This window comes from Primulina huaijiensis, chromosome 10 (assembly GCF_012295235.1).
Source record: "Primulina huaijiensis isolate GDHJ02 chromosome 10, ASM1229523v2, whole genome shotgun sequence".
Lineage (NCBI taxonomy): Eukaryota > Viridiplantae > Streptophyta > Magnoliopsida > Lamiales > Gesneriaceae > Primulina > Primulina huaijiensis.
The window spans coordinates 16739710-16751081 of NC_133315.1; the positions used below are offsets into that span (position 1 = coordinate 16739710).

General features: G+C 37.6%; 2 protein-coding genes across 3 annotated transcripts; one reads left to right on the forward strand and one right to left on the reverse strand.

Moving 5' to 3' along the window:
* The first annotated feature begins 1238 nt into the window (after positions 1 to 1238).
* LOC140986145 (extra-large guanine nucleotide-binding protein 1-like) lies at positions 1239 to 6521 on the forward strand. Of its 2 annotated transcripts, none has more exons than XM_073454178.1 (8): positions 1239 to 2953; positions 3042 to 3179; positions 3266 to 3370; positions 3508 to 3693; positions 4543 to 4723; positions 4939 to 5183; positions 5438 to 5598; positions 5783 to 6521. In XM_073454178.1, the coding sequence occupies exons 1-8, from the start codon at positions 1664 to 1666 to the stop codon at positions 6360 to 6362; spliced, it is 2886 nt and encodes a 961-aa protein (XP_073310279.1). In that variant the 5' UTR covers positions 1239 to 1663; the 3' UTR covers positions 6363 to 6521. The 2 variants fall into 2 exon arrangements, with proteins under 2 accessions (XP_073310279.1, XP_073310280.1); XM_073454179.1 differs by having other exon boundaries at positions 4942 to 5183.
* Positions 6522 to 7043: 522 nt separating this feature from the next.
* On the reverse strand, positions 7044 to 11025 carry LOC140986066 (uncharacterized). The gene has a single exon (XM_073454028.1). It carries the CDS (start codon positions 10139 to 10141, stop codon positions 7346 to 7348), a length of 2796 nt encoding a protein of 931 aa, XP_073310129.1. The 5' UTR covers positions 10142 to 11025; the 3' UTR covers positions 7044 to 7345.
* Between the last annotated feature and the right edge of the window lie 347 nt (positions 11026 to 11372).

Sequence of the window (11372 nt, forward strand, 5' to 3'; positions counted from 1 at the left end):
AATATTATATCCAATAAATTGCATGTATCTTGCATTGAATGCTTCAAACTTTATTAATATATCTAATTTTAATAACAGATCATGACACATGAGGGAAACTTAATAATAGAAATAGAATTAAAAGGCAGTGTTATATATAATTCAATGTTTATATTTAGCATTTTTTTTAATTTTTTATGCCAATATTATAACCTCGTTCATAAAATACATTAGCTACATCCAACAATTTTTTGTGAAATTTGTTTTTGTAATAATTTTTTAATCTTTATGGAAAAAATAAAATTATATGTGTGTGTGTGAGAGAGAGAGACATGAGAATATTTTACAAGCAAAAACTTGTGTGAGACGGTCTCACGGGTCGTATTTTGTGAGACGGATATCTTATTTGAGTCATCCATGAAAAAATATTACTTTTTATGCTAAGATTATTATTTTTTATTGTGAATATCTATAGGGTTGACCCGTCTCACATATAAAGATTCGTGACACCGTCTCACAAGAGATCTAATCTATTTTACAAGATTATATATGATTATCCATTGCTTTCCTTAAAAATGCTGAGGTGTACAAACTTTTAAATTTACCAAAAGTTTTGCAAAAGTTTGAGGTAAAATGCGAAACAATTAAATTAGAGATTAAAATTTTCTATAATTTTGTATTCTTTTGTAATAAAACATATAATTTATTGTAATTGATTTTATACTTTTTATAAAGTAAGATATTTGAAGTCTGTTCAAATAAGTTGACGGACGTCATGCTCTGATTCAAAGTTTCAGTTTCCGAAGTCAAATAAAAAAAATGTAGATTTACGCTAAATATTAAAATTAATTATCTTGCTTAAAGTAGTCACTTGACCATCGTTATCTCAGTCCATAAAAATATCTTACTTGGATAGAAGATGCTTCCTATCATAATATTTTTGGAAACACATAAACGTAGACAATTTCATAAATCAATTTTATGAGATAAATATTTTATTTGAGTCATTCAATATTGTCAGAAATAAATATGATCATGATTATCTCGTCTAACTAATAAAAATACATGATACCGTCTCTTTCGAAAAAACGAGTCATTTAATCTTCTATTAACCCATTTATGAGTTAATCTCAACGAAAACCTTTACTAGATATTTTCTTGCCTATGGAAACATATTCGAATAATTTTAGATCTGAAAACTAAATGCAAATAATTGTGATTTGATTTGGTTTTACAATTTTTTTCTATTTGATTCCGTCGCTGAATATCAGCAAGGAAAAGACTAAAATTCCCCTCCCCGCACCTCTAACTCACATGCCAACTCGCCAATGTCACCGCCCCCAACAACCCTAACGTCACCCATTGCACACACAGGACTTCAGTTCTCTGTAACCAAAATTTGAAAAACTTGCGAATAAAAACTACGATAAACCCCAAAAGATAAAGAAAACAACACAAGATGCCAAACTCCTGAACAGTGCCCACTTTCTCTTTCCCAATACTTTTTTCTTCCACCCCAAATACCCTATTGTATTCTCCTGATCTTCTTTCTTTTGTGCTTCGTTTGGAAAATTGCTATTAACTTCTGCTTGGGACCATAGGATCGTGGTTTTGGTGGTTTTTGTGTCTATGTGAGGTGGGTTTCAAGATTCGATTTTGGGATTCGTCGATTGAGAAGGAAGACATGTCTGTGGAGGTGAGAGATGGGGTGGAGTATTCATTTGCAATGGAATACGACGGCCCGCCGATAACCTGTGAGCTGCCACGGGCGGTACCCATCAAGGTGGATAGGATCCCCGTGGCTGCTGTCGTTTCGCCGCTTCCATTTTCAGACAAGTTGTTGTTGCCCATTGTTCAACCGATATCAGCAGCTGATTTTAGCAAGAAACTATCGAAAGATTTTAAATTTAACTCCTCCACGGAGTTATTGACCGTTTCCCCGACTTCAGTTATTGCGTTTGAGCTGCGGAACAATGAGGTTAGTGAGGGATCTTACAGTAAAGAACTAGGGTTAGAGTCTGATGCTACTGTGTCGCCTATCTCTGTTAATAATGCATTTGAAGATGCTGAACTTGTGAATTGTCGGGATAGTGGTGATTGTGCTTTGTCCGGGGAGTTTAGTGATTTGGAGTGTCGTAATACTGATTTTGGAGCCAATGAATTGAATGAGCAGGGCTATTCTTCTACTAGTCGAGATAATTCCTCCGAGTTAATGGGTGTTGTTGGAAGTTCAGGCGCATTGGGTGCTTCAGATACCACTGAGCTTTCTGGGAGCTTTCATAACGTTAGGGTGCCTAATGGTTTTAACGAGAGCTTAGATTTGAATGAGTATAATCGACTGGATTGGATATCAAATGACTCGGTCTTGAGTGTGGATTATCCATCATCTATAGTGTCTTCTCGTAAATTTGGAGATGGGAATAATGAATCTTGCTGTGATCTGAGGCGAGCCGCTGTAGTGACGTTTTGTGATATCGAGTCCGACGATGGAAATGCTAATGAGTTTAGCAACTCTGGACCTGAGGTGGTTAGAGAAAAGAAAGAACCTGCTGTTAAGGTGAAGAAAGGAGCATGCTACCGGTGCTTAAAAGGAAATAGATTTACGGAAAAAGAAGTATGTGTTGTTTGTGATGCAAAGTATTGCCTCAATTGTGTTCTTAGGGCAATGGGGTCCATGCCAGAGGGTAGAAAGTGTGTGGGTTGCATTGGATTCCCCATTTACGAACCGAAGAGAGGCAATTTGGGAAAGTGCTCAAGAATGCTCAAGCGATTGCTTAATGATCTGGAGGTTCGGCAAATCATGAAGGCCGAAAAATTGTGTGATGTGAACCAATTACCTCCAGAGTATATTTCTGTGAATGGTTGTCCCCTTTATCATGAGGAGCTGATCGCATTGCAAAGCTGCTCCAATCCCCCTAAGAAGCTGAAACCAGGAAAATATTGGTACGACAAAGAATCCGGTCTTTGGGGAAAGGTGAACGCAATCAAATTCAATATTTTAGCTTTTTTGCTTTTACCTTTAGTAGCCACTGTTAAGTTGACAAACTTGTTGACCTTGACAGGAAGGGAAGAAACCTTTACAAATAATTAGCCCTCATCTGAATGTTGGGGATTCAATTAAGGCAGATGCTAGCAATGGGAATACACAAGTCTATATAAATGGTCGTGAGATTACTAATGTGGAGCTGCGGATGTTGAAGGTTGCCATTTGGCTTCATCCACCATATATTTGAGTTATATTTGCTGACATAATTTATTGATTTTTTCATGGTTTGGAATAATGTAGTTGGCAGGAGTTCAGTGTGCTGGAAATCCACATTTTTGGGTGAATGAAGATGGTTCATACCAAGAGGAGGGACAAAAAAACACCAAAGGTTATATCTGGGGCAAGGTTCGATTTCTATCAAATCTTGTGTTATGCCTTCTTGTTCCCTATAAGATAACGGAAATAGAGGGAACTTTTATGCTACCTGCCTCTAAAATCTTGTTCATTTTTTATTACCTTTCCTTATTGTTGCTATTATTCAGGCTGGAACAAAGCTGCTTTGTGCTGTACTTTCTCTTCCAGTTCCTTCAAAAGCATCCAATCCTAGTGGAGAGCAAGTAACTACTGTGAGTAGTCGAGCATTCCCGGACCATCTTGGGCATGAAGCTGTTCAGAAACTTCTTTTGATTGGATATAGTGGATCTGGGACAAGTACCATACTTAAACAGGTTACTCTTGACAATTTTTCCCAAATATTTTTTATTTTAAATTCTCACGAGTTGACTTCAGATTGTCTACATTATTAAAAGGTCATGCTTCATTTTGTTGAACTTGAATATACCTCATGTGCTGTCCATGCAGTCATATAATCATTGTTGTTGTTATTGCACTTTGCAACATTTTTTCTTATTCATATTACTAATCGGTAAACAATGTTCTCAAACCTTGTCCACTTTTGATCTTTCTCTCAGTGGCATCCGTAACCCGAAATAAAGACATTGATTATCTTAAGTGTATATATTAAAAATGGGACATCAGCAACTTTGTCTTGAATAGCATGTTTCCCTTTATATTATCTTTGAATTACTTTTTTTGCATTCTTATTTGGTGACATAAGACTAACAAACAATTAGTAGGACAACTTGACTTTTCCCCAGCAACAAACTTGTTTTCTGTAACAATGAATGAACATAATTATTAGGTTTCTGTTACGGAAAATTTCCATCATGGTTTCATGGGTACTCAATGGTGAATGCTATTGAAATCTTTTAAATGCCTGTAGGTGCATAGGAGTTGAAATGATGTAGAAAGCATTAGAAATTGCTTTATGTCAGATAGAGAATTATTTTCGTTTTACTCACACTATTTGTTACTCATCCATCTCCATTTCTTGTCTTATTCTGATAATAATAATTGTTTTTTCTCATTTTATATGCTTGATCAAATTACACGTTCTTTCCTTGCTCTCTTATTTTACGACAATGTCCACTTTGTGGCATACTGTTTGTATGATATCAGAACTTGTTAATATTATTAAAAATTGCTGTTGTTACTTTCTAAAAAAATTGTTGTATTAGGCTAAAATCCTTTACAAAGACGTGCCATTTTCGGAGGATGAGCAAGATCAAATTAAATTGGTGATTCAGAGCAATGTTTATAGTTATATTGGAATACTCCTTGATGCCCGTGAGCGCTTTGAAGAAGAAAGTTTACATGAATTGAGGAAAAATCAGTTTCGTGATGGTTTAACTACTACTGGTACAAGTTTATTTAAATATATTATACAGATTAAACTGATTCTGGTCTGTTGCTTTTTATTTGTTCCTTCAACTTTTCAAGTTCAGAAGTTTTTCATCAGTTTATCTTTACATATTTTAAACCATAAATGTCTTTAGATCTTTTTCTTTGTTTTCTGTTTACCATAAGCTTTTGAAGGCTGTGATTCACTACTTATTTCATGTTTGGGTTTATAGCAGGGCTTGTTGATGATAAGTATGAAAAGACTCCATATGCCATTTGCCCACGGTTGGAGGCTTTTTCCGATTGGCTTCTTAAAACCATGGCATCTGGTACATTGGAAGCAATATTCCCTGCTGCTAGTCGAGAATATGCACCATTGGTTGAGGAACTCTGGAATAATGCTGCCTTTCAGTTGACGTACAAGCGGAGAAATGAATTGGAAACTCTCCCAAGTATTGCGAGTTATTTTTTAGAGCGGGTAAGATGATGTTTCCAAATGTTTTAGTATGAATGCGGCTAAATCTTGTGTAGGATATCATGCTTTTATGTGCGAATTATGGATGCCATGTTTGAACAAGTTCACTGTATAGCAGAAGGAAGTGTCTGTTGCCTGGATGTTAATATGTACAACTTTTTTCACGGGTTCATGGATAAGGTTTGATGGTTGGCTGACTTCTTTGTTGAAATTGATTGTTTATGTGTTGTGTTATTTATGTTGCTCTGTTTCTTCAGGCTGTTGAAATATTGAAACCTGATTATAAACCTTCTGATGTCGATATACTCTATGCTGAACGTGTTACTTCATCCAATGGGCTTTCGTGTGTGGACTTCTCGTTTCCTGAGTTGTCAAATGATGATGCAGAAACAGGAGATCTATCTGATTCCCGGCTCAGGTAGTCTGATAAAGCTTGTTTATGCTGTGCATGTTTTGGTCATTGAACTCAAATGAAAAAATATGTAGTTATCGTTGTACATCCAAATTCTCTGATTCATTGTTTTTTGATCACTGTAAACTCAACCTCCTGTGGCTTTATGCAATATTGTTTAACATTTTTGTTTTTTCTAATTGGCATTCAGATTTCAGCTGATCAGATTACAGGCAAAAGGATTCGGAGAAAACTGCAAATGGCTTCAAATGTTTGAAGACGTTCGAATTGTAATTTTCTGCGTGTCTCTAAATGACTATGATCTGTTTGAAATGGATGGTGAAGGAAACTCGACCAACAAGATGGTGTCGAGCAAGAAGTTTTTTGAGAGCATGGTTACTCATCCTACTTTTTATCAGATAGACTTCCTTCTCCTATTGAACAAATTCGACTTGTTTGAGGAGAAAATCGAGCAAGTCCCTTTGAGTAAATGTGATTGGTTTGATGATTTTCAACCCGTAATGAGCCGTAATCGCTCCAACAGCAACAATCCAAATCACCCAACAATTGGGCAATTGGCTTTTCACTATATCGCTGTAAAGTTCAAAAGGCTCTTCTCATCTGTCACTGGCCGAAAATTATATGTATCACAAGTGAAGGGTGTAGAGACTACCAGTGTAGATTCTGCACTTAAATATGCAAAGGAGATTCTTAACTGGGATGAAGAGAGAGACAACTTGGGCTTGAGCGAGTACTCGATTTATAGCACGGAAACGAACTCCTCTCATTAAATCAGGCAAGATTAGGCTTTTTCTTGCCAGTGTACATTTGTTTTTGTATAATCAAGAACGAGTATATATGTGTTTGTTTCTTGTAATATGAGATTTGGTGCTTCTTATTTATGTGAAATTCAAGAGAATGGAAAATGATTGTTATTTTGTTTCGTCTAACCTCATTCATATTTTATTTTTGAGTCGAAAATTTTCATTCCTCTGAAATTCTAAATGTGTTTACAACGTCCATTTATTGAAACGTAATGTTTCAGTTTAATTATTTTACTCTAAAATTTCAATTTAAATGTTAAAATTATACAGTAAATTCTTTATTGTATTTTGTAGATAATCATGGCTAAGAGACTGCCGATTGAGAGTGCCACTAAAATTAGAACCTCGGACTTAGTTTTCCCATAAATGCCTCCTCGTATAGCAAAAATTCTGTAGATAAATTTAATTAATAGCACCCCATCACATTTTTACATGGCAAACAAAATTTATCGGTGTTCCCCAACAATAATTATTATAAGAATATTACCTTTTCTTATCATCTTTGACCGCACGCATGCAAGGCGCAAATTTATAGAAAGCATATTATCATAAATAGCCTGAAACTTAAAAGTACCCATCTGTATTTATAACAGAAATGATGGTATGCGATATATCAGCCTATTGGACTTGATATAATAAATCTTAAAATAGTGAATAAAATTTTTTATGGCTTGCAATAAGCCGCAAATGATACGTAAATGTATAAGTACTATAGTAGAACCAAGCAAAACAAGATGATTTTTACACAGCACAATTCCCCCTACGCTAACAACTCATTCTGAAAGGCTCACTATTATCTGAAATCATACAAATTTCTAAATCCAAGCAAATAAAAAACAAGAACTAACAAATCCACCCGCGTGTGCTAATGAAAAAAGCAACCCGTTTATCCGTTTTCTGCTCGTGGCTGAAGAGGCGAAAGTGACAAACATGTTAGTGTAGACTCCGGTTTAAATTTCTCCCTCTTCGGCAACAGTTGGAAGGACGTCACCCTCTTTCACAAAGGCTGGATCAAGAAACTTGGCAACAAAAGCCCACAACTTGTAGACGTCGTCAAAATCAGTCAAGAAACCAAGTGAAGCAGTGACAACCTCGACCCTGATGAATCCGCTCTTACCATCATGCCTCCCGTTTTCCATTGGCTTGCAGAGGGTCGTATCATTTAGGCTCAGAGACCCTCGATGTTTGGGAGTGTCTAATATTCGAATGTGACTGAGTATTCCAACACCTAATGAAATACCATGTGACTCGGCCAGTTTTTGAACAATTTCGGGATTGATCAGACCCCTGTTTCTGTCTCTAACGTTAAAAGCAACAGCAGCCCCTCTTTCATATTTGATTTTCGGGCCATAGATATGAACAAGTGGTGCACCAATCTTTCCATTCGAACTAGGCAGTCTTAGCTGCAGCAACGATGTTGCAAGCCAATTTATCAAGAAACGCAGTCTAGAAGTGGTCTTGTTTAGGCCCAGCATGTTTATGTGATCAAGATACCTGCAAGTAATCTCTGGCTCGCTTCTTTCTGATTCTTGCCTCTCATATTCCCCGGCGCTAATATAGTCATCATCATCCAGACTCGTTGCATATAATTCACCAGGCTCAAGAGTTTGGCTAAGACGAGCCCCGTGGTTGTCATCTGTCCCAAAGGATACCCTTCTTCCTTTGCTTCCGGGCTGCTCAGTCTCTTCTATACCAAAAAATCTTCCACCTGCGATTCTACTTCTTTCTCTCCTTTCTAGCAATCTAAATTCGCCTTCCGTCTCTCTTCTTATTGCACTATCCTTTGCTTCAACACATATCTCAGAAGATTTGCTATTCCAAGTTCCCTGATTTTTGGAGATAGCCGCCATGTTTTTGAAACTCGAGCCCAAGTTGGTTTCTTGTTCTATTTCTTGAAGGCGTTGATTATCCGGGGTCCTATATTCTTTTGACGCAGGGGGCATCTCTGTAAACTGTTCTTCTTCAGGAATCCCCTTGAAATGGTCTAATTCTTGAGACACTGAACGAAGAGCAGCATCAAAAGACAATACACAAACATCATCTTCATGCAGCGAGTTCAATTCTTTGTCATACATAGGGCTGTTTGATAGTTTTGAGGTTTTTGGAGACGTCAGCTTATTATTCTTCCAGGTAGAAAACCATGCTGGTGGAAGCGGAGACGAGGTTTTCTGTTTGTTCGAATGACCTGCATAATCAGAACCTAGAGGACTTTGACCCAAATCGATCCACAATGAGTTATCAGATGATTCATCTTCACTAAAAACCGGGCTTTTCATAACCTCCCCAACAGAGAAACTCTCAGTTTCTTCAAATATGGTGCTTGCTCCATCCTTGTCGGAGCTGTTATCATGCTCCATCTCACTCTCAAAAACGTCCCTCACCTGAGCAGAAGTATAAGCCCCAGAAAAAGCAGGCAATTGCATTCCGGGACGAGTTTCAGAGCCCACTTCACCATTCCCACTTGCTTCTTCATCTTCGCCAAATCCAGGGAAATTATCCATTGAATCACTCAAGTACAAAGGAAAGACGGGGGTAATTTTCACAATACCAGAACCTGCATGACCAGACTGATTTTGAAGCCTCGACATCACGGATTTCTTGATTAAAAGGCACCCAAATCCAGTTGGGTCATACCCAAACACCCTGTAGAACGATGTGATAATGAAATCTGGCCGGAACAAAGACAACCCAAGAGAATCCATATCCTTCGGGCCTAATGCCCCTGCATCAAGCAAGACATGCCAATTGTTCTGTTGCGCTAGAGCCATCCATTGATATGAGTACTTCGCACCAGTGACTCGAGATTGAACAGGGAAGACGAAAAGACCAGTGGCCGAATCTTTCTTTCTCTTCTTTTTGTTAGAAATTTGCTTCCTTAGATCAGTTGAGCAGAGTTTAAGCGTGGGCCATTTAAACCATGCGCTCTGAACCTTGGCGCCTTTCCCTCTAGCACTTTGAGCCATCCAATCTAATGACTGGCTCTCATGATCAGACATGGTCAGCAACCTCTTGTTTGTGTGAAAAGGGTACGATTCAGCAAGCAATTTAAAGGCCAATCCTCGGCTCACAGTAAAAACTAGACCATATTCATTCTCAGGTATGTTCAAATAATCCATTATTTTTGTCTTTATATCATGTTCTATTGTGCCTCTTTCAGCTCCCCCATACAAAGCATGATTGCTCAAATTGGCCGTAATCTCAGATAAGCTAAATGTAGATGATTCCCAATAATGGACACTTTGCAAGAATGAAAACAATCCAAATCCACAGTAATCCAGGCATACCTTCGAACCAGCGCCAGAGAGATGTGAATACTCATCAAACCTCAGCTGATCAATCCTCTCCGACGACTGATACTTGGGGTACATCGTGAGGAATTTGGAGAATGTCTCATTAAGCTGTGGGATCGAGTCCCCAGCCTCGAATGTGCGCTCGGCCGCAAGGGCAGTGGCTCGGAGGAATTCTTTCTGGGCGTTTAATCGAGCCAAGGATCGTGATCTTCCCAAGTTATCAGCGGGGTTAGCCGCCAAAGATTCGGCCTCCATATCTTGAGACTTTACAAGAGAACCATCTTCAGATGCTTCTTCAAGAGCCTCCCTCAACTTGTGCACCTGCAATTTCCTGAGAACCGATGGATTCGCCTTGATTTCATGGCTCGAATTGTCAGAACCGTCTTTTCTTCGGCTCTTTTTGTCCAAGATCAGAGCAGCACAATGTGATATTGGCTTCCATAGTGAGAGATGCATTAAAGCTTTTTTGTTTCCTTTTCGACAGAGTACAAATGAGAGAAAACCAGTAATCTCAGAGCAACAAAAGGGAAGATAAATGTTCTTGCATTAAGGTTTCAGCCCATCTATCAGCAAACCACTGTAAAGGTGGCTCAGTTTTGAAATAACAATAAATCCCAAAAGGCAAAAGGAATCAAAGCTAGCCAAAAAAAGCTTCCCCCAGAATAAAACTTTGCTTTCAAAAATCAAAATCTTCTATATTAAGGAGGGAAAAAGAGGAGAAATTCCTTTTAGGCCAACATTCAAACACAAAGACCAGAGATTGGGGTAAACTAAAAAGAATCCTAATCCTAATTCAAAGAACGCAGGAAAAGTAAACGGCCAGATCAAGAAAACACCCTAGATTCGAAATATCTTGAAGATATAGTTCCGATGAGGACAAGTGGAACATTGCCCAAGTAACAGAAGAAAAAAATGTGAGAACTCCGCAGTTTCCGCTAGAATATTTCGTGATTCAAAGCCTGAGTTTAAAGTTTAAGTGACAGTTCGACAATAGCTAGAAACCAACCCACAACAGATTCAGGATCCAGTATCCCAAAAATTCAACCTTGACATAAAATTTTCCCAAAAACAAAAAACCCAGTACGAAGAAGGTGAATAGAAGCACAAGAACACAATCTCAGATCCCCAAGAAGCAGCGGACCACAGAGAAAACACCTCTATATGAACAAATGTTGTGGAAAAAAATAGCTCCCAAAATCTAATCTTCGAAAACAATGATCAAAGTGAGAGCACCCCTCTTTTTCTTCAATCAATCCCCCTCGCATCCCTCTCACTCTCTGTGGTTAATCAATAAAAACAAAAAACATACCCCTCATTGATTGCAGTTTACCGCACTGCACCGACTCTCTTTCAGTATATACTTCTCTCTCCGTCTCCCCTCCTTTGACATTGACTTTATTTGGGGGGCCTAGAGTTCTACTATGGAATTCCTGATTGTATGCTATATGTTCTAGCATTTTGTAATATTGTATGCCATATGTTCCAATATTTTGTAATGTTTAAGTACTTGGTTGAATATAATATGAATATATATATATATATATAAGAAAATTACTTATCTACAATCTTCAATTTGTATTGATCTTGTGAATGTAACTAGAAAATGCAAGATTATTCTGCAAAAATTGATGAAAATATTTAAAAAGATCAATGAGATGATAGCATTTGAGTTACATTCCAATAATCA

Excerpts from the sequence above, each read along its gene's own strand:
- LOC140986145 (XM_073454178.1), top strand. The coding sequence starts at position 1,664 with ATGTCTGTGGAGGTGAGAGATGGGGTGGAGTATTCATTTGCAATGGAA. Across the intron at positions 5,184-5,437 it reads CGAGTTATTTTTTAGAGCGG|GCTGTTGAAATATTGAAACC; the intron begins GTAAGATGATGT and ends CTGTTTCTTCAG. Across the intron at positions 5,599-5,782 it reads CTATCTGATTCCCGGCTCAG|ATTTCAGCTGATCAGATTAC; the intron begins GTAGTCTGATAA and ends ATTGGCATTCAG.
- LOC140986066 (XM_073454028.1), bottom strand. The coding sequence starts at position 10,141 with ATGCATCTCTCACTATGGAAGCCAATATCACATTGTGCTGCTCTGATC.